The sequence below is a fragment of the Prionailurus viverrinus genome, chromosome B3 (genome assembly GCF_022837055.1).
Source record: "Prionailurus viverrinus isolate Anna chromosome B3, UM_Priviv_1.0, whole genome shotgun sequence".
NCBI lineage: Eukaryota > Metazoa > Chordata > Mammalia > Carnivora > Felidae > Prionailurus > Prionailurus viverrinus.
In genome coordinates this window covers 974,871-995,785 of record NC_062566.1, presented here as the reverse complement: position 1 = coordinate 995,785, position 20,915 = coordinate 974,871, and the positions used below count along the sequence as shown (strand labels likewise).

Below are 20,915 nucleotides of genomic sequence, written 5' to 3'. Positions count from 1 at the left end.
TCGAGAACCACATTCTCTCCATTAGAACAGCGCCTCGTATTTCAGTTGTGAAGTGTACAAAAGCAGCAAAATGGCCCAGGCTCAGCCCTGGAATAATTGATAGGTTATGTATTTCCATCTGGTAAAGAGATATATTGAGGTCACTCCCTGGATGGGAGCAAGGGGCCGGGCTGAGCCCCTGATGGCGTGGCCACAGTGGCAAGTACAGCCCGCTTAGCACACCTGGCCAGGAATGTGTGCAGGAGATGGCGGGGGGGGGGGGGGGGGGGGGGGAGGGCGGTGTAAACATCTGAGACACAGGTTTGCAAACCGGTGGGGGGTGGGGGGCAGCAGGCCAGAGCCAGCCTGGAGATAGATTTTCTTTGGCCTCCAAGTGTTGTAGGAAATTTTAATTAGTGCTGATCTTTAAAGCTCAGGACATTTTAAGTAAAAATCCAATTTTCCAGCTCTTCTGAAGATCTGGCAAGGCTGGGCCTGCATTCCAGTTAGTGAAATGCACCCGGGGCTGAGCTGGAGCCACCTGGTCAGAGGGACTCCTGCCTCCAGGCGGCTGCAGCCCCACCTGCCCTCGTCCCCTCTTTCCTGCATCAGTGGGCGTCTGAGGTGGCCAGAGTGCTGGCTGTTTAGTCAGAGCAGGGGTGGGGAGGAAGGAAGACGGTAGGAAGAGCTGGGGGCACGGGTAGGGTCAGTCCTGACTGTGACCCCCTAACCTGGGAGCAGGGCTTGGCACTTCTACGTGCTGCATTTATGTGGTCTTTGCAGCAGCCGCGGTGAGGGCTCCCTGTCAGAGACGGCGGGTCCCTGTTCGGATTGCACAGCTGGTCAGTGATGAAAGTCAGAGCTCCCACGTGGGCATCGAGGCTCCCTATGCAGCCCTTGTGACCTCTCTCTTGTCTCCCTGTGGCACTTTTCAGCCGCCACACTTCTGTCCGGGCCCTGAGCTTGCAGGACTGAGTGGTCAGTGCTTTGGGGAGGGGGCAGAGCAGGGGCAAGTGCTTCGCAGACAGCACTCCTGTGAGCGAGAGGCTTCAGGCCCTCTAGGCTGCCCTCTTTGAATCTAGGGCCTTTCCCTGGACCAGAGTACCCTGAATCGGATCTTAGCATTCTGTCAGTCATTTGTTCAGTCGCATGTTCATTGAACAGCTTGGGCCTTACCTGCCTGGACAGATGATACAAATATGACTAAGACCGTCCTGAGCCTCAGGAAGCTCTCAACTTGGTGGAGGAGACCGGCACAGAAAGCCCATCAGCAAACGATGTGACCGGTGGAGCCTTGAGAGGTGGGAAGAGGAAATGATGGGCACAGAGAAGGGGCCCTCGCCCAGCGGGGGATTCGGGAAGGCCTCCCGGAGGAGGTGAAACCCGGCTGAGTCTCACAGGAAGAGAAGGAGTTGGTGAGAAGGAAGGGCATTCCAGGCGGCGGGGCTGGCTGAGAGAGGAGACACAGGACCTTGAGTTGCAGCAGGGGAAGGAGACGTGGTGAGGGCTGGTGATTAGGGGCTTGGACAGTGGGGCACAGCTGAGGGTTTTATACAGGACAGTGACAGTTCCCGGAGAGACCTCTGGCTGCAGCATGGAGGCTGGGCTGCTGTGTCCTGGGTGGGAAAGGGTGGTGGCCTGGTCCAGGACCATGGGAGCAAGGATCATAAGGGGGATAGATTTGGAAAATATTGAGGAGTCAAAATGGGCAGGATTCGATTATGGATCAGATGTCCATGGGAGAGGGAGGAAGGAACCTGCCCGGGTTTCCCCTGGGTGAGTGATGCCCACAGAGATTCAAGACGCCAGGCCCAAGAGTGCGTCTGGAAGGGGGCAGTGGTGGACGGTGCCCACGGCGGGGCTCCCACACAGCGGGCTCCGGTGTGTTGGAGGAAGATCTGCCCTGGGTGGAGAGATTTGGGGGTTGCGAGGGTCCGGGTTGTTGAAGCGATGGGTGTGGTTGTGTGACCTAGAGGCCAAGGGCAGACCCCAGGGAACAGGAACATTCAAGAGGAAACCCTGGAGGGGCTGAAGGGAGGTTAAGGACACAAACGCTAGAGCTGCTAGTCCAGGTTCAAATCCCAGCTCCACACTCTTTGTGACCGGCTGACCGCGGGCCAGTCACATCAGTTGTAACCCTCATCTGAAAGCCACAGATGGTGAGACCGACGTCACAACAGCCTTGCCAGGATCTCATGCACTGATCCGTCTGAAATGCTTAGTAGGTGCTCCAGGAAATTAGCTCTTGGGCGTCCAGAAGGAGTGTGAGGGAGACAGGAAGTGACCCTTGAGGCCGGTGTGGCTGACACCAGGGGAACAGGGGACCTCCGTGAGGCCGGGGGGCTGCGGAGGCCGTGCCCCCTCAGTGTCTGAGGTTTGGCAGTGAGGTGATGACTGGGCCCTGGCGAGCGTGGAGCTGGTTGAGGCCTGGCTCCCAGTCAAGGGGTGAGTGGGAGGTGAGCACTGGGTGGCTCTTCCCTTCAGGAGTTTGGCCGCGACAGGGAGGAGGGAGGCACAAAGATTTTTAGGAGGGATATTGAAGGAACAAAATCTGCTTTCTGAGAGGCAGAGAGGTTGATGACACAGGACTTGGCCTCTGAGGAGATGGGGCGGCAGTGGGAGATTGAGGCTGTCTGTACCTGGTGGTCCCAGCTTCTTCAGAAGGAGGAAGGCGGACCCTGGAGCAGTCAGGAGAGAGGGGTGTTCCAGAAGAGCCGGTCCCTGAGCCCAGGCCTGGAGGAGCTGACCTTGGTCCTGGCGGAGGTCAAGCTCCCCAGGTGATGGCAGCTCAGACAGGTCCTGGGTGAGGGCTCTGGTGGCTAGATGGGTCCAAGGGGGGTGCGGCGGAGTGGGGGGGGGGGGGTCGACTGTGAGGGGCTAGGGGCCACCCGGTGATTCTGGCAGGAGCTCTTGGCTTACTCGCTTGAAGCCACAGCAGCGGCCATCTGGGAAGTGGGCTTCCCTAAGTGCCTGCTCCAGGGACATGGGATGCTTCTAGGCTGGGTTCCCTTGACTTCTTACCTCTTTCTTAGTTCCTCAGCATGAGGAGAACTTTTGGCACACGACCCCTTTTCCCCTGCTGAGAGGAATCCTTCCCTGGTTGGGGACTCTGCCCTGGCACTGGCCTGGTGACAGCGGTTGGGCCCTCCATTTCCAGTCCATCAGGCAGCCCTGGCACAGCACCGGGCGGTGTGGAGGGAGGGAGGGAGGGAGGATGTGCATCCAGGGCGTTGGACGTGCCCCAGTTTGCTGCAGAGTCAGCGCTCCCGCCCTAGGGGTGGTGCCCCCGCGGGTACAACTGGAACCGGGTCCAAGGGTCCAGTGTGACGTCTTGGGGAGGAGATGCTCCAGCAGAGCCTCTTAGGAGGCTCTCGGAGACTTGCCCGGGGCCCGGACCCCTTTCTGGGGACTTTGTGACTCGAGCTGAGGGGCAGCCAGCCACCTCCCTGCACTGGGGGGGGGGGGGGGGGGGGTGCGCCTTCCCGGCTCTTGACTCCGCAGAGGAGCTGGTGTCCCCTGGCCTGATCCTGCCGGGGCCTGTGGAGGGCAGGATGTTAGGGCCAGGTCAGCGTCAGCTGTGGTGCCAGGAGCCACCGTGGAGAGAAAGACAGGGTGGTGCTCTGAGTCATGGCCTTGCTGCAGCTCGCTGGCTGGACTGGGTGGGGAGGTGGGGACGGGGCCGAACCCTGTTCCCGTCTCACCTCAGAGAGCTCCAGGCTTCCGGCTGAGTCACAGGGAAGGGAAGAAACTCTAGCTGAGGCTGGGGGCTGAGTCGTTCCAGCATCACTTCCTGCTGAGAGCCCCAGGCCCCAGGGGTAGGGGAGCGGGGGCCCTGCAGGTAGTTCCCTCAGGCCCCGTCCAGCATGCCCTCTCCAGCATCCTACTGGAGTCCTGGAGAAGCCACCAACTCGGGCCTGCCCAGGGTAGATGGAGAGGTTTCACCCCGTCCAGGGAGACCGGCCACAGCCTCAGGCAGCCCAGCTTTCTCCGTCCTGGACTAGCCCGCTGGGTAGAGGACGCAGAGGATGTCTGAGCAGCACAGGCGGCCGAGGAGAGCACACGGGACGCTCTCTTTGCCACACAGAGAACAGCCTGGAAGCTAAGGCTGACCCTGAGGTATGGTTAAGGCTTCCAGGGAAAGGAGAACACAAACACCCTGCCAGTCACCTCTACACCAAAAGCAGCCCGGAGCGAACACACAAGCACGGACAAGCCTTGTGGTCGGGTGCGCAGACACACGCACACACACATGCACACAGGCAAGCCCAGGCAGGGCCCACACAGACAGACGTCTGTGCGGTGACTCTGGAGGTGACCCCAGGCACCTGGGCGGGAACCAGCTCATGCATGCAACACGTACACCGGTCCGGTTACAGAGCCCTTGGTCCCTGGTGAGCCCCCCAAGTGACCGCGACAGACCTAGGTTAGAAACCACCCCGTGTGAGTTGTTTTTACCCTCGAGGACGAGGGAGGCCCAACTCTTCCAAACAGCCCTGCTCCTCTGGCAGCTCTCGCTGGGCTGGATTTTCCTGCAGGGCTTTTGGATTCTGGTTTTGACCCACTCAGGTGTTGATCGCGTGCCAGACGCCGTGCCAACACTCAGCTAACGTGTGCAGGGCTGTTCTGAGTAAAGCTCTCGGTAGACGTGGGTTATTATGTCTGTTATTTACACACACGGTCTCCTTTCTTTTCGTAACAACCCTATGAGGAAAGGGGTTATTATCCCCATTTTCCAGATAAGGAAAGTGAGGCTCCAAGATGTTAAGTGGCTTGTCCTGGTGGCAGGTGGCTCCTATGTGACAGGGGCAGTATTGGCACCCAGGTCTCTTGAGTCCTGAGTCTGTGCTTTTTTTTTTTTCTTTTTTCAATTAAACAAAAAAGTTTTTCTTTATTTTTGAGAGCGACAGAGTGTGAGTGGGTTAGGGGCAGAGAGAGAGGGAGACACAGAATCCGAAGGAGGCTCCCAGGCTCTGAGCTGTCATCACAGAGCCCGACGTGGGGCTCGAACCCACGAACCGTGAGATCGTGACCTGAGCCGAAGTCGGACGCTCAACTGACTGAGCCGCCCAGGCGCCCCAGAAATGTTTTCTTTATTTATTTTTCTCTTTTTAATTGTTTTTTCCTAAATTAAAATAATATCCCTTACTAATACTAGAGCAGACTTTAGTCTGTAGCTAAAACTACACTATTTGTGGCAAGAATCTGGCCTTAATAATATAACCGGCCCCCCAGCGTTTTATTTATTTTCAAGAGAGAGAGAAAGAGCACAAGCAGGGAGGGGCAGAGAGAGGGAGACCCAGAATCGGAAGCAGACTCCAGGCTCCGAGCTGTCAGCACAGGGCCCGACGTGGGGCTTAAAACCACAAACCGTGAGATCATGACCTGAGCCGAAGTTGGGCGCTTAACTGACTGAGACACCCAGGCGCCCCTGAGTCTGTCCTCTTCATCTCTGTCTCGTCGAGGCTCCCAGTTGGGGAGGCAGCCCCACTGACTAGCCCTGGCGAAGTCCACAGGGCAAGTGGGAGGTCGTCAGAAAGCAAGGCCTTCAGGACGCCATGGCTTTGAGTGTGAGAGGCTCAGGGCGGGGGACGAAGGAGGAGAATGCCCAGAAGGGGAATGGATAGTATAGGGGGCCCCTCACCCACATGTCAAGGCATTTTCTGTCTGCCATTTCCATGACCGTGTTCCCCACATGACTGGAGGTGCAGCCCGGCGGGTCCTCGAGCAGCTGGCGCCCTGGCTGTCCTTCCAACCTGGCTGCGCTCTGTCTACGTGACCCTTGGCAGATTTCCTCTCCCTTCCAGGCCGGAGCGGGGCCGAGCTGCCACCTGGACGGCAACGTTATCTCTGACCTTTGGTGTTTCTGTTTCTGGACGGATTCCAAGCACAGCCTCCTGCCTAGACTTCCAGGCCCCGCCCACGGGAAACGAGCCTCCTGGGAGGGCAGATAAGCGTTGGCAAATTTGAGCCAGCCCTTGCTTTCAGAAAACCATGAAGGGGACGTGGAAGATGTTTGCCCTCGACTCTCTGACTCCTCGTGAGACCGCTGGGGGTTGTATTTTCTTTGTTATCCCCATGAAATGTAGGGGACCGCTAAAGGTCAGGCCGCCTACGCCGCCTGACAGGGGACCTACGTGGTATCCTTCATGGTCTTTGGGAGTCAATTCGTAAATGCACGTTCTCAGGCCATCCCAGGTCAGCGGCGGCAGCACCTCTGGGGCAGGCCTGGACCTGGAGTTCAGACCTGGGCGACTTTGCACCCTCCCGGGAGTGGGAGCAGGCCTCTGCTGGCCAGTGGGAGGGGTCCCTTTACCGGCGTGACTTCCTAGGAGCAGAGCGTGGAAATGTCAGGCTCCTAAAGGCTCATCACCGCACGATACAAGCCGCATGATTGGACCCTGTTGCGTTTGGAAATTTCATGGTTGGGAGAACTGGGGGATTAGGACTAGAAACTTTCTTTGGGTCTCCCAGTGTGTAGAGTGCTGGTAAGTGATGAGGAGTTGGGCATTTGAGGCAAAAAACCTAGAGTCTCAGGCGAATCTGGACTTAAGAGTTCAAAGAGAGGCCCCGACCTCTCCGGACCATAGCTGTCCTGCGGTCTCAGTGCCAGAGTTTGGACACCAGACGTGAGGCAGGACTTACCCCATGAATTCCCAGTGCCGCCCCAGTTTAGACTCTGCTGTATGACAAGACTCCTAGCTGCAGAGCCACACACGTTCCTGCACTGGCCACCTTGTGTCATCACCTTCCCTCACCAGGAGCCATTGTGAGGAGCAGCCTTGGGAACTCCGTCATCCTGTTTGCTGGCGGGCTGCTATCCATCCCATGTCCCATGAGCTTTGCTGGAACGTCCCACCTGAGGGTTTCCTTTAGCATCAGTGGTGAGGCAGAAAGCTTAGTTTCTCCAGAAAGGCTGCTATGTGTACCTCCTCTTGGATAGTGAGAACAAGGTAACTTCATTTCCCTTTTCTCCCTGGCCACCGGGAGGCTCAGCCTTAAATGGGCACCCCATCCCTAGTAGCTGTTGTGAAGATCTCTCAGGACCTGCTTATGTGACTATGCCCTTACTCTCTGGCTTAGGTGTTTTCTTCAGATGTGTGTGTTCTCCCTACTCCTGATTTTAGTGTTTCTGTTTCACTGTGTCCTTTTCTTTATTTTCTTGCCCTTTGTGGAGCCAGGCCGGGGGTATGTAAAAACACTCACCACGTGAAAGCACGTGAAGCCATCTTCACAACTGCTTTGTTGGCATGTTGCATTTTTTGCTTCCTCAGCTTCACGAGACGATATTTGCGTGCGTGGTCATAACCGACTGGTCAGTTAGGAGATACCTGAGCTTGGGCAGGGTGGCTGAGTTCTGCCTATTTTTCTTATCAGCTGCTTAGAATTTTTAGAATAATTTCTCGTCAAATCCATGAGTCACTCAAAGCACAAACGGTACCCTGGTTGGATAGGTATGTGTGTTTCTTTCTTCTATTTCTTTCCCATTACACAAGAGGAACCGGCTTGTTGTAGAATCCAAAAAATGAGAAGGAAAAAGGAAAAGAAAATTACCTATACTCCCACCAGGGATACCAGTTTTCAGCACCCTGTGTGGTTCATCCTTCTGGATTTTTTTTTTTTTTCTGTTTATATTTTTCCCACAACAAAAAAAATAGGATCTAACTAGGCATACTATTCTATAACCTTCATCTTCACTTGGTGGGAGATCATTAGAATCTTTCCTTGTGTTGCATGCTTTATAACAATGAAAAAGAGTTAAAGTTTATATCCAGGACATGTGCACATAATTTGTTTTTAAGAATGTTTTTTATATTTGAGAGGCGGACAGACAGTGCATGAGTGGGGGAGGGGCAGAGAGAGACAGAGACAGAATCCGAAGCAGGCTCCAGGCTCTGGAGCTGTCTGCACAGAGCCCCCACGTGGGGGCTTGAACTCAGGAGCCACGAGATCATGACCTGAGCCAAAGTCGGACACTCAACCGACTGAGGCACCCAGGCGCCCCGAAAAATTTTATACTTGAGCCTCAGTTTCTTGTTGCATTAACCACTGGCATTATCTTGAGGCCCTCTTCGCTCTCAGAAGAAGATAGAGACTCCACTTTTCCCTTAACTCCCCTGGCAGCCAGCATCACCGTGTGTCTATTGTTCACTCAAGTTCCCGAGGTCAGGGTCAGTGACAATTTACATTCCATTTAAAATCCCGAATCTCCCACGAGTGACTGAGTGGGAGCAAAGAGGTAAAGACCGGTGCCCCATGTTTGCATCCCTCTGCCATTTTAAATGAGGCTCGCTGCAGGGGCAGGGGGCAGGTTCGCTGCAGGGGTAGGGGTGGGCTGTGCCCTGTAGATCCTTCTCCTTGGGTGTGATGCCACTCAAAGGCGGGTGTTCAACCTCTCTTCCCTCTCTTTTGTTCTGTTACGTGCTCTATCTTCGTTTGCTTCATATCTGACCATGACTTTCTTGTATGCTTCTGTTTGCTTGTTTTCCTGGTGTTTCTAACACGACATCATTTTTTCCCAGCTGCATAATACTCCATTGAGTGGAGTATTAATAGTGATGTGTTTTCATCTAGTCCCCTGTGGTTGGACACTTAGGTTGTTTCCAATTTTTCATTCATAGGGACAGTGCCATGATAAATGTCCTTTTACATTCATCTCCGTGCCTTTGTTTCTTATATGATGTTGGAGAGTCCAGGAATGGCGTTCCCCCTTAAGCCTGACCCCCTGTCCCCAGCCTCTTGCCGTGCGTTGCCTTGCTCACTCACCGCCAGATCGGCCCGTCCTAGAGGTTGGCAGAAGAGGTTTCTCGTGGGAGGTGTGGCCCCCAGGTTTACGTCTGTCTTCCTCTCCCAGGCTCTGAAAAGCGGCCATTCCTCAGATTTGAAGCTGAAAACATTTCCAACTACACGGCCCTTCTGCTGAGCAGGGATGGCAGGACTCTGTACGTGGGTGCCCGAGAGGCTCTCTTTGCTCTCAACAGTAGTTCCAGCTTCCTGCCAGGCGGGGAGTACCAGGAGGTGAGATGATGCCGGGGGCTGGCCAGGCTGGGCAGAGGATGGCAGAGGGGAAAACAGAAAAACTGACCCTCTGGGTGTGAAGACGATGCAGACGGGTGGGGGGGTGGTGGTGGTGGTGCTGGGCACGTACATCCTCCACTCCCCCTCCCACACTCCCCCTCCCACACTCCCCTTCTTTCTTCCTGCAGCTGCTGTGGAGCGCAGATGCAGACAGGAAACAGCAGTGCAGCTTCAAGGGCAAGGACCCACAGGTGAGCTTGTACCTGGAGGCCACCTGGGCTGAAGGAAGGCTGGAGAGGTGCACTGGACCCGGCACGGAGGGAGGATGTGGGAGCCGCTGTGATAGAAAGAACGTAGGCTTCCGAGGTGGCCGCACCTGGGTTTGGCCCTGTCCTTGTTATCTCCGTGACCTTGAATGAGGAGATTTGCCTCTCTGAGCCTTAGTGTCTCCACCTGTAAAGTGGGGCTAGTGATGCCTACCTATCTCAGGTCTTGCTGTGAGGATTCAGCGAGCTGATACATACGAGGCACCTGGCACCTAATCAGTGCCAAATAAATGTCAGCTTCCAGCAAGAGCAACGACTGGGTGGGGTGGGAGTCCTGTCCCCCCACAGGTGGTGTGATGGAGCAGAGCTGACAGATCCTGGTGGGGTTTTGGCCAGACCACTGCGTATGGGGTCTGGTCCAGCCTGGGAGTTCTCCTGGAGGGCTCTCCACTATTCCCAGAGACCTCCCTACCCTGCGTGCAGCAGAGGGTGGCTAAGGTGAAGGGGAGAGAGCACTGGAGTGGAGTTCAGACACAAGTTCAAGTCCTGACTGCCCGTGACTTCTTTTATTTGACAAACGTTTACTTATTAAGCACTTGGTCCATGCCCGAGTACTTTTTTTTGTTCAAAAAAAAGTTTTTTTGGGGCGCCTGGGTGGCGCAGTCGGTTAAGCGTCCGACTTCAGCCAGGTCACGATCTCGCGGTCCGTGAGTTCGAGCCCCGCGTCGGGCTCTGGGCTGATGGCTCGGAGCCTGGAGCCTGTTTCCGATTCTGTGTCTCCCTCTCTCTCTGCCCCTCCCCCGTTCATGCTCTGTCTCTCTCTGTCCCAAAAATAAATAAACGTAAAAAAAAAAAATTTTTTTTTAAAGTTTTTTTAATGTTTATTTTTATTTTTGAGGGAGAGAGAGAGAGGGAGACACAGAATCCGAAGCAGGCTCCAGGCTCTGAGCTGTCAGCACAGAGCCCGACGTGGGGCTCGAACCCACAGACCGCGAGATCGTGACCTGAGCCGAAGTCGGATGCTCAGCCGACTGAGCCACCCCGGTGGCCCCCCCTTTTTTTATTTTTTAAATTTATTTATTTATTTCGAGAGAGAGTGAGCATGAGCGGGGGAGTGGCAGAGAGAGAGAGGGAGAGAGAATCAGAATCAGGTCCTGTGCTGTCAGCACAGAGCCCGATGTGGGACTCGAACTCACGAACTGAGATCACAACCTGAGCTGAAATCAAGAGTCGGACGTTTAACAGACTGAACCACCCAGGCGCCCCTGCGCCCAAGTACTTTTAGACACTGGCAACGTAACAGTGAAAAAGAAGAAAGAACGACAGGCAAAACTGAGCCGCTTGAACAGGTAGTCAGGCCACAGCTCGTTAAGAAAGGGACATTTGCATCAGGACTGGACAGTGCTGAGGGAGTTAGCCGTGGGATTCCTGGAGAAGGGGCAGGACTGGACTTACTCTGAGCGAGGTGTTTGGGGAGCCACCAAAGGGCTGGGCAGGGGAGTGACATGGTGACATCTGTTTTGAAAGGGTTGCTCTGGGGGCACCTGAGCGGCTCAGTTGGTTAAGCATCCGACTCTTGGTTTCGGCTCAGGTCATGATCTCACGGTTCATGGGACCGAACCCCGTGTCACGCTCCGCGTGGTCAGTGCAGAGCCTGCTTGGGACTCTCTCTCCCTTCCTGTGCCCCTCCCCTGCTCTCTCTCCCTCTGTCTCAAAGTAAATAAACTTTAAAAAAAAAAAAAAGAAAAAAGGAAGAGTCCCTCTGGCTGCCATGGTGGAGAGTGGTCTCTTTGGGGCAGGGGCAGAGGGAGGGAGACCAGACCAGGGTGGTACCAGTAAAGGGAGTGAAAAATGGTCAAATTTTGGATGTATTTTGAAGATGGACCCACCAGGATTTCCTGGTGGGGAAATGGGAGGTGTGAGGGATGAGTTGGGGCTGACGGCCGTGAGCTTTGGAGCCTGAACAGCTGAGGGGGAGAGGTCTGAGAGGAGGAAGTTTTGGGGGAACGACAGGATGCTTGGTCGGAGACACCCGTCAGACACCCTTACAGAGGCAATCCATGAGTCTGGGGTCCAGGGTCCTGCTCTGGGCTGTGGCTTCCTCACGAGGTGGTGGGGAGGACCAGAGGTTTTCCCCGAGGTTCCAAAGAAGACCCTCAGGGGCCAAGACAGCGCAAGAGGGAGGGATCCTGTGCCTTCACTCTCGGGCTGGAGAGAAGTTTCCGGAACACAGATCTAGTGGAGCCCCTGGGTTCCCCTCCAGTGCACACTGTCCGTGGTCCTCAGTCTACCCTGCCCTGGGAGGCTGCTGGGTTCTCTTTTGCTCTGGGATTTGAGGCGCACGGGAGAGCAGAGGCTTTACCCACCACGCCCCCGCCCCCACCAACTGGTGGTGAGGGCCTGGCGGTGCCCCCTGGTGGCCTGCTTGGGCCTGACAACCTCCTCCCTCCCCCAGCGCGACTGTCAAAACTACGTCAAGATCCTCCTTCCGCTCAACAGCAGCCACCTGTTCACCTGCGGCACAGCAGCCTTCAGCCCCGTGTGCACCTACATCGTGAGTGTCCCCCTCCGCGCCAGGAGCCGTTCTCCAGCACCGATCCCCGGTCAAGGGCAGGACCCAGGGCCAAGCTCCTAGGGAACAGTGGGCTCTGAGAGCCCTGAGGCCCTGCCCCACATCTGGTGGCTGGGTTGGCCTGCAGGGGGAAGGAGGGGTGCCTGTGAACACCCTGGCTGACCCAGGACACCACCCCTTGCTTCCTCTAGCTGTCCCCTGCCCTCACTCGGCTCCGGAGCCCACCTCGCGCACCCCTCCTCGCACACACTCTTGCGTTTCTGCTTTTCACCCGCCTGTGGTGGAGGGCGGCACTTTGAGGCAGCGGGTTGCAGCTCGGGAGTCAGACATGCCTGGGTGTGAATCGCATTGCTGCCCCTTCGAGTCCCGTCTAGTCTCCTCTGTGGCCCCTGGGGCCGGTAGGGCCCACCACACAGGGCCACTGCCAGGCGGTGCCAGCACTGTGCCCCCGGTGCAGAGATGAGGGTGGTCTGCCTCCCACCTCTCCCCCCACAGAGCTGCCTTCTGGGGCACACCTCCCTCCTTTCCCTCCAGGCCCGGGGGCTCCTTGGTGAGCCCCTGAGCTCTCCTGTCTGCTTCCCTGCAGAGTGTGGAGAACTTCACTCTGGCACAGGACGAGGCGGGGAACATCCTCCTGGAAGATGGCAAGGGCCGATGTCCCTTTGACCCCAATTTCAAGTCTACGGCCCTGGTGGTTGGTGAGTGTTGGGGGCAGAGTGGCAGGATGGGCTCACTGAGGCTCCATGTGCGAGGTGGGCGGGGGGGCGGTGAGCGGGGTGGGGGGGTGGCCCCAGGCCTGAGCTGGTGGGTTCACGCCATGCTGATTCCCAGGGGGCACGGGGCGACCCTTGGCTGCCCTTGCTTTGGCTGTTCCCAGTTGCCGCTCTCTTCCCTGCCCACCTCAGGCGCGGTGGGCAGTGCTGGGGTCACTCCGGGCCCTGAGCAGGCGGAAGGGGCCGTGCTGAGGGGCCATTCCCATGGGAACGTTCTCTTGGCAGACGGTGAGCTATACACTGGAACAGTCAGCAGCTTCCAAGGCAATGACCCGGCCATCTCCCGGAGCCAGAGCCTCCGCCCGACCAAGACCGAGAGCTCCCTCAACTGGCTCCAAGGTGAAGTCCTCCCCACGCACCCGGTGGGCAGTCCCCGGAGCCCAGGGAGGGGCGCGCTCTCCCTGCAGGGCCGAGAACACTCTCCCGCCTGTCCGGGATGCCCGGGCTGACTCCGTGCTCCCCGTCGGCCCCCAGACCCAGCGTTTGTGGCCTCAGCCTACGTTCCCGAGAGCCTGGGCAGTTTGCAAGGGGACGATGACAAGATCTACTTCTTCTTCAGCGAGACTGGCCAGGAGTTTGAGTTTTTCGAGAACACCATCGTGTCCCGCATCGCCCGCATTTGCAAGGTGAGGGACGGGCCGCCCCGGAGACCCCAAAGGCTCCTCGGGTACAGGATCAGGAAACGCCAGGAGATGGCATCTCCTGTCCTCCAGGAGGAACAGCTTGGCGAACTGCTTTCCTCTCTCTCCTTTTAAATGAGAATAGCTCTTAATGTTTTTTTTCCTATTTAAGAAAATGTGGAAATACAGAAAAGTGCGCACAACAGTCACCTACAAGGTCAAGAGGCAGCGGACCATCGCGATCCAGAGCATAGTCTCAAACCAGGCTGCCTCGGTTCAAACCCCACTGGGTCCTGTGACCTTGGGCAAGTCCCGTGCCTTCTCAGTCAGCATCCTCGTCTGTTCAGTGATGTTGCGTGGGTAAAACCCACCCACAGAAAGCTCTCAGGAGCGTGGTACGCAACAACTAGATGTGGACCGGGTCAGCGTTAGAACCCTGCTGCCTCACCACAAGTGACCACGCTGTTAATGTTTTAGAATGCCCCTTGGGAATCTTTGTTTGTATATGCATAAATATATACGTATTTGCGTTATTAAAACACGGCTTACAAAGCAAGAGTTCTACTGTAATGCGGGTATTTAGGTGTTTGCTGGGAATCGTGACCTCTTTCCCTGTGTGTAGGCAGACCCCTCTCTGTTTCTGGCTGTTCCACAGTGAGGGAACTGTCCTTTACTCGGCCGACCTCCTGGACATTGCCGTCAAGTCCTCTTGATTTGATTTATTTATTTTGTATATTTAAAGTTTATTTATTTTGAGACAGAGAGACAGCACGAGTGGGGGAGGGAGAGAGGGAGAATCCCAAGCAGGCTCCGCACTTGTCAGCGCAGAGCCCCTGTGCGTTGCTCGAACTCACGAACCTCAGGATCACGACCTGAGCCGAAGTCGGACGCTCAACCGACTGAGTTCCCCCGGGCGCCCCGCTTCTCGCTTTTAAATGGAACTCGGCCCCAGCCGTGGCTTGCCCTTCCCAGGGTCTGGGTCAGCTACCACTACCACTGGGGAGGGGCCGCAAGGGGCACCAGGCTCCCCCTGCCTCCCAGCCCCTGCCCAGGCTGAGCCCAGTGTCTCTCCGCCTCCCCCAGGGTGACGAGGGCGGCGAGCGGGTCCTGCAGCAACGCTGGACGTCCTTCCTCAAGGCCCAGCTGCTCTGCTCGCGGCCCGACGACGGCTTCCCGTTCAACGTGCTGCAGGACGTCTTCACGCTGAGCCCCAGCCCCCAGGACTGGCGGGACACCCTCTTCTATGGGGTCTTCACATCCCAGTGGTACGGCCCCTGGGGACCTAACCAGAGATGGGACGGCTGGGGGGTGACGGGACTGGGGCCCAAAGCCAGCCTTGGGGCTAAGCCAGCCTCATGCGGAGCCCCGGGGCTCCTGGGTTAATCCAGCCATTTCCACGGTAGGCACAGGGGGACCACGGAGGGCTCCGCCCTGTGTGTCTTCACCATGAAAGACGTGCAGAAGGCCTTCAACGGCCTGTACAAGGAGGTGAACCGGGAGACACAGCAGTGGTACACTGTGACCCACCCAGTGCCCACACCCCGTCCCGGAGCGGTAAGTGCTGCTCTCTGCACCCGGGTGGGGTGCGGATGACAAAGGTCCCCACACCGTGCTGGGCTCCTTGGGCTTCTCTGAGCCTGTTTTCTTGAACGTGGGGACAAGAGCCAGGCCTGCTTGTCTTACTGGGTTACACGTGGCTACGAATGCTGGAATGCCGTAGCCCTATCTAGAGTGAGCAGGTGTGTGCCCATCGGGACACTTAGTGCACGCTTCTGTCATTGTCCCTGCACCCGCGTCTCTCCCCTGCCCAGCTGTGAGCTCCTCCTCTAGCTGTTGAGTGACACGCAGCCCGGCGGTGGGGATATGGTCCTTCTTTCCATCCAGCTTAATAGGCTGCCCATAATGGCAGCCTATTGGCATTGGACCTTGAAACAGGGATTTGAGTGCCGGGGGTTCATAAAGGAGGTGATTCAGGAAGCACCGTGAGGGAATAGGAAAGCTAGAGGAGGAAGCAGAGCCAAGGGAGGGCGTCCCCGAGCTGTCACCGTCGTGGGCACCTGGGGCCCTGGGAGGGCACCTTCATGCTCCCCGCACTAGGAGACCCTGGTCAGCCTAGGCTTCCTTCCGGCACTGGTGAAAGGTTGCTGAAGCAGCTGAAGCGTGGCATGCTTCCTGAGGCCTGGGGGAGGGCGAGGGGCCTGGGCAGGGAGGGGAACCCTGCCGGCCAGGGCCCCTAGGCGCCCCACACCCAGGCTTCGCCCCGGGGCCTCCCAATCGGTGTGCTGGCTCCCTGCAGCACCGCGGGTGACGTGCAGTGGCGTCTGCGGGGCGGGCGGGTGGCCCTGCCGTCCACCGCGAGGGCAGGGCCTGGCAATCCTGGCGGCGGCCACGCGGTTCCCGCCCTGCTGGCCGCTCTAAGCGGCACCGGCCTCACGCCGCCGCCTTCTCCTTCAGTGCATCACCGACAGTGCCCGGGAGAGGAAGATCAGCTCGTCCCTGCAACTCCCAGACCGTGTGCTGAACTTCCTCAAGGACCACTTCCTGATGGACGGGCAGGTCCGCAGCCGCCTGCTGCTGCTGCAGCCCCGCGCCCGCTACCAGCGCGTGGCCGTGCACCGCGTGTCCGGCCTGCACCACACCTACGACGTGCTCTTCCTGGGCACCGGTAAGTGCCCGCGGCGGGGCGGGCTCGGGCTCGGGGGACGCGGCTGTGGGGCTGTGGGCCTGAGCGCTGTCCGTGTTCCAGGCGATGGCCGGCTGCACAAGGCGGTGGGCGTGGGCCCCAGGGTGCACATCGTCGAGGAGCTCCAGATCTTCTCGCCAGGACAGCCCGTGCAGAACCTGCTGCTGGACGCCAGCAGGGTGAGCTGGAGGAGGAGCCCGGGGAGCACGCCCGGGTGCCCCTCATTACCGATAAGCGGGCCCCAGCCAGCTTCTCCCTGGCGCCTGCAGGATGGAAAGTTCCAGTCTCGTGGCATGAGCCACCGGAAAGTGGGGTGCCCGGGGGCGTAAGAGGAGGCCCCCTGGGGAGTGGCTCTGGTGGGCACGCGAGCCAGGTGCAGCTGTGCGAGGTGGCCCCGGCCGCCCGTGCCCGCCTCTCACCCCCCGCCCCGTGTCCGTGCAGGGACTGCTCTACGCTGCCTCCCACTCAGGCGTAGTCCAGGTGCCTGTGGCCAACTGCAGCCTGTACCAGAGCTGTGGGGACTGTGTCCTCGCCCGGGACCCCTACTGTGCTTGGAGCGGTTCCAGCTGCAGACACGTCAGCCTCTACCAACCTGAGGTGGCCTCCAGGTGAGAGCTTCTGCAGGCCCTTCCCATTGTCCCACTTGTCCATCCTGTGCCCTTGGCCTCAGAGCACCTTCCACAGGCCCTCCTTTTTTTTTTTCTTTTTTTTAAACATTACCCTTCTGACTCTCAAAAGGGTTCTGGCTTAGGCAAGAAATTATGTTTGCCTTACCCATTCGGTAGTGTGAAGTGTCGCAGCAATGAAAAATTAGCGTGCAAATTTTTCTTTAACAAAAAATAAGGGCTACGCAACAATCCGTTAACAAAACCCATTAAAAATGTCTTTCAAGAGAACTAAGGTTGTAAAATGTTCATACGGAAAACCTGAAAAGTGGAGAGAAGCGTAAACAAAATAAAAACTGTCGCTAATCCCACCACCTAGAGAGAATCCCAGTGAGATTTTGATGGAAATATAGCCTCCCAGACTTTTCTCTATATATGTAAAATACAAATACATGTGTTTTATTTATTTTAATTTTTTTAATGTTTTTTTAAGAGCAAGGGGGAGAGAGAGAGAGAGCGCGCGAGGGCGAGAGAGAGCGCTAGTGGGGGAGGGGCAGAGAGCGAGAGGAAGATAAGATCCGAAGCAGGCCCCAGACTCCGAGCTGTCAGCACAGAGCCCAACGTGGGCCTCAACCTCAACAAACTGTGAGATCATGACCTGAGCCGCAGTCGGACACCCAACCAACCGAGTCACCCGGGCGCTCCAAAATACATGTATTTTATTTTATTTTATTATTATTATTTTTTAATGTCTTAATGTTTATCTTTGAGAGAGACAGAGACAGAGCATGAGTGAGGGAGGGAGGGGCAGAGAGAGAGGGAGACACAGAATCGGAAGCAGGCTCCGGACTCCGAGCTGTCAGCACAGACCCCAACTTGGGACTCGAACCCACAAACCCGAGATCATGACCTGAGCCAAAGTCTGGCTCTTAACTGACTGAGCCACCCAGGTGCCCCTACATGTATTTTAAATAAAGATGGAATCTGTCCCCCTTGTAGTGACCTTGCTTCACACACATGGAGACCTGGTGCCGATTTTATATTTCAGAGAATCACATACGAGTACACACATGTCCACCTGGAAGGATGCACCACAAATACTCCCCGTCACGGTTACCAGATGGTGGGTTGTGTGTGGCTTCCGTAGTGTTTTCAGCCTTTGTACTTGGTTGAGTTTTTAGGTTTTCTGAGTGTATCAAGAATGACTTTTAAGGGGCTTCTGGGTGGCTCAGTCGGTTAAGCGTCCAACTTCGGCTCAGGTCATGATTTCAAGGTTTGCGAGTTCAAGCCCCGTGTCGGGCTCTGTGCTGACAGCTCAGACCCTGGAGCCTGCTTCAGAGTCTGTGTCTCCCTCTCCCTCTGCCCCTCCCCCACTCGTGCTCTGTCTCTATCTGTCTCTCAAAAATAAATAAAACCATTAAAAATTTTTATAACAGTTTAGAAAAAAGAATGACTTTTATTTTTTATTACGTTTTATGTTTTCTAAAAGCTCATATTGCTTTCGTAATTCAGGGGAGTGTGACGGTAACTTGTATTTAGAATAGATAATGTATAAACAGAAGAGGTGCTGGCTCAGAACCTGCAGGTGGGGAATCAGCATGGGGAAGCTGCCTTTTTACTCCTGCTTTGGTCCTGGTGGTCCCTGAGCCTCCCTAGGCCCTTGGCCAGGCCTGGGTCTGCAGGGCCACGTGATGGCCTGGCTGCACTGAGGAGGGCGGTGGGGGGTGGGGGGTGGGGTGCGGGGAAGGGCGATGCAGGCTCACAGTGGTTTCCTGGCTTATCCCAGACTGTCTCTTGGTCCCCAGGCCGTGGATCCAGGACATTGAGGGGGCGAACGCCAGGGGCCTCTGCAACACGTCCTCAGCCCGGTTTCCGGCTCCTGTACTAACAGGTAAACTGCCCTGTCCGAGCTGGAGAGGTGGGGGCCAAGTCCGCTGAGAAGCCTTCTGCAGGCGACGGTGGGTATAAATGTCCTTCCTTCTGTCCACGTCCCAGACTCAGAGTCCCCCGAGTTTTCCATCATGGTACAAGGATCACAGTCCAGGGAGAGGCGGGTGAGCTCGGGGCCACCGTGGATGCCGGGCCCCCCCTCACCCCGTGCGTCTTCTGTCTGTAGGCGAGAAGCCGTGTGAGCGGGTCCAGTTTCAGCCCAACGCGGTGAACACGTTGGCCTGCCCCCTCCTCTCCAACCTGGCCACCCGGCTCTGGCTCCACGACGGGGCCCCTGTCAACGCCTCGGCCTCCTGCCGCGTGTTGCCTACTGGGGACCTGCTGCTGGTGGGCAGCCAGCAGGAACTGGGGGTGTTCCAGTGCTGGTCGCTGGAGGAGGGCTTCTGGCAGCTGGTGGCCAATTACTGCCCAAAGGTAGTAGAGGACATGATCGCGGACCGAGCAGACCGGAGCGGCGGCGTGCCCGTCGTCATCAGCACGTCGCGGGTGAGCGCGCCGGCCGGCGGCAAGGCCAGCTGGGGTGCGGACAAGTCCTACTGGACCGAGTTCCTGGTGATGTGCGCGCTCTTCGTGTTCGCTGTGGTGCTCCTGATTTTATTCTTCCTCTACCGGCACCGGGGCGGCATGAAAGTCTTCCTGAAGCAGGGGGAGTGTGCCAGTGTGCACCCCAAGACCCGCCCTACGGCGCTGCCACCCGAGACCCGGCCGCTTAACGGCGTAGGCCCCCCTAGCACCCCTCTCGACCACCGAGGCTACCAGGCCCTGTCAGACAGCCCCCCGGGGCCCCGCGTCTTCACGGAGTCCGAGAAGAGGCCGCTCAGCATCCAGGACAGCTTTGTGGAGGTGTCCCCGGTGTGCCCCCGGCCCCGGGTCCGCCTGGGCTCTGAGATCCGGGACTCCGTGGTGTGAGAGCTGACTTCTAGAGGACTCCACCTTGGCTTCAGAGGCCGTGAGTGCTCAGAGGGGGTCAGCCGGGCCTCCGCTTCTCGCGGAACACAACTGTGGCGCCCGACCCTCGGGAGCGATGGAGCGGGCCACGTAGCGAGGCCCCCTCCGACCCACAGCCGCGGCCCCGGAGGTCCCAGCCGAAGATGGGGGCCTGTCTCGATGGACAGAAGAGCGCTCCCTGTGTAAACTGAGCCCTTTGTTTAAACAACGGAAAATGTGAAACAGGAGTGAGGAGGAGACAGCCCGGAGCCCCAGGCACGCACGCAGCCCCTCCCGCAGCCTCAGCCTCGGAGGCGTGGGAATTCGCCCAAAGTGGTTGTCTGAGACAGAGCTGGGCACCCCCACCGGCTGGCCTCTTCCACCTTCTGCCTTAGCCTGCCGCCACCGGCTGCCCCTGGTCTCTGCCGAGGCAAGGGCCGGCTCGGGCTCCGTGCGTCCTGCCTCGACGGCTGGCCGGCCCATTACAGCCATCATCCCGTCACCTCAGGGACCGGGGGGGGGGGGTGCCACACCGCCCCCGCAGCCCTCCCAAGGCCCTGGGCTCCGGCTCACCTGCTGGACCTTTCCAGCCTGTATCAGGCTGTGGCCACGTGTGAGAGGGGGCAGCGCGAGCCCGGGAGAGAGTTTGTGACGATGGACGCCTTTCTCTCGGAAGCCTGCCTTCCTCCACCCCAGCCTGCAAACCTGTGTCCCTTTTCCCCACATCTACCCCAGACTCCCCCCTAAACCTAGTCCTCCCCAGAGTCCATCCCCTGTACCTTGCCTGCCCCCATTCTAAGGTATATGGACACTGCCCAACACAGGGGCCCTGAGTTTATGTGGGTTTTATATTTTTTTTAATGAGATGCACTTTACTTTTTTTTCTTTTTTTAAATAAAATCTAAAGAATAGAAACAATCATGGCCTTTCCTCTTAAAGGACTGTGACTGAAAAAAATTTTTTTTAATGTTTATTTATTTTTTGAGAGAGACAGAGTGTGAGAGGGGAGGGGCAGAGAGAGAGAGGGAGACACAGAATCCAAAACAGGCTCCAGGCTCTGAGCTGTCAGCACAGAGCCCGACTCGGGCTCAAACTCATGAACGGTGAGATCATCACCTGGCTCATGACCTGAGCCACCCAGGGGATTCTACTTTTTTTTTTTTTTTTCAATGTTTGTTTATTTTGAGAGAGAGGGAGAGAGAGAGCATGCACACAAGAAGGAGAGGGACAGAGAGAGAATCCTAAGCAGGTTCTGCCCTGTCAGTGCAGAGCCTGATGCAGGGCTCGAACTCACGAACTGCAAGATCATAACCTGAGCCAAAATGGAGAGTCGGGACACTCCACCCAGGCACCCCAAAGGACTGTTATTTTCTGAGGTTGGTCTAGTTCTCTGAGTTCTGAAAGGTTCTGAACCTCCTCGTTCCAGGGGCTAGTGGGCCAGAACCAGCCTGGCCTGGCTAACTCCATCTCTCAGTGGAGTATGGTCCTTAAGGTGGGAAGTGTAATGCCCTGATGGGTTGGGGGC

At 57.2% G+C, this 20,915-nt stretch overlaps 1 protein-coding gene across 2 annotated transcripts in view; it reads left to right on the top strand.

Annotated features, from left to right (window-relative positions):
- The window catches only part of SEMA4B (semaphorin 4B), a 38,992-nt gene extending 18,684 nt beyond the window's left edge, over nt 1-20,308 (top strand). For both annotated transcript variants that reach the window (XM_047862955.1, XM_047862953.1), the window contains exons 3-15: nt 8,831-8,994; nt 9,183-9,245; nt 11,716-11,814; nt 12,419-12,530; nt 12,831-12,944; nt 13,080-13,231; nt 14,309-14,490; nt 14,629-14,779; nt 15,680-15,890; nt 15,972-16,087; nt 16,350-16,516; nt 18,319-18,404; nt 18,630-20,308. In XM_047862955.1, the coding sequence (XP_047718911.1) occupies nt 8,831-8,994; nt 9,183-9,245; nt 11,716-11,814; nt 12,419-12,530; nt 12,831-12,944; nt 13,080-13,231; nt 14,309-14,490; nt 14,629-14,779; nt 15,680-15,890; nt 15,972-16,087; nt 16,350-16,516; nt 18,319-18,404; nt 18,630-19,372 (2,360 nt within the window). In that variant the 3' untranslated portion in view covers nt 19,373-20,308. The remainder of the gene's footprint in view (nt 1-8,830; nt 8,995-9,182; nt 9,246-11,715; nt 11,815-12,418; nt 12,531-12,830; nt 12,945-13,079; nt 13,232-14,308; nt 14,491-14,628; nt 14,780-15,679; nt 15,891-15,971; nt 16,088-16,349; nt 16,517-18,318; nt 18,405-18,629) is intronic.
- The last annotated feature ends 607 nt before the right edge of the window (nt 20,309-20,915 follow it).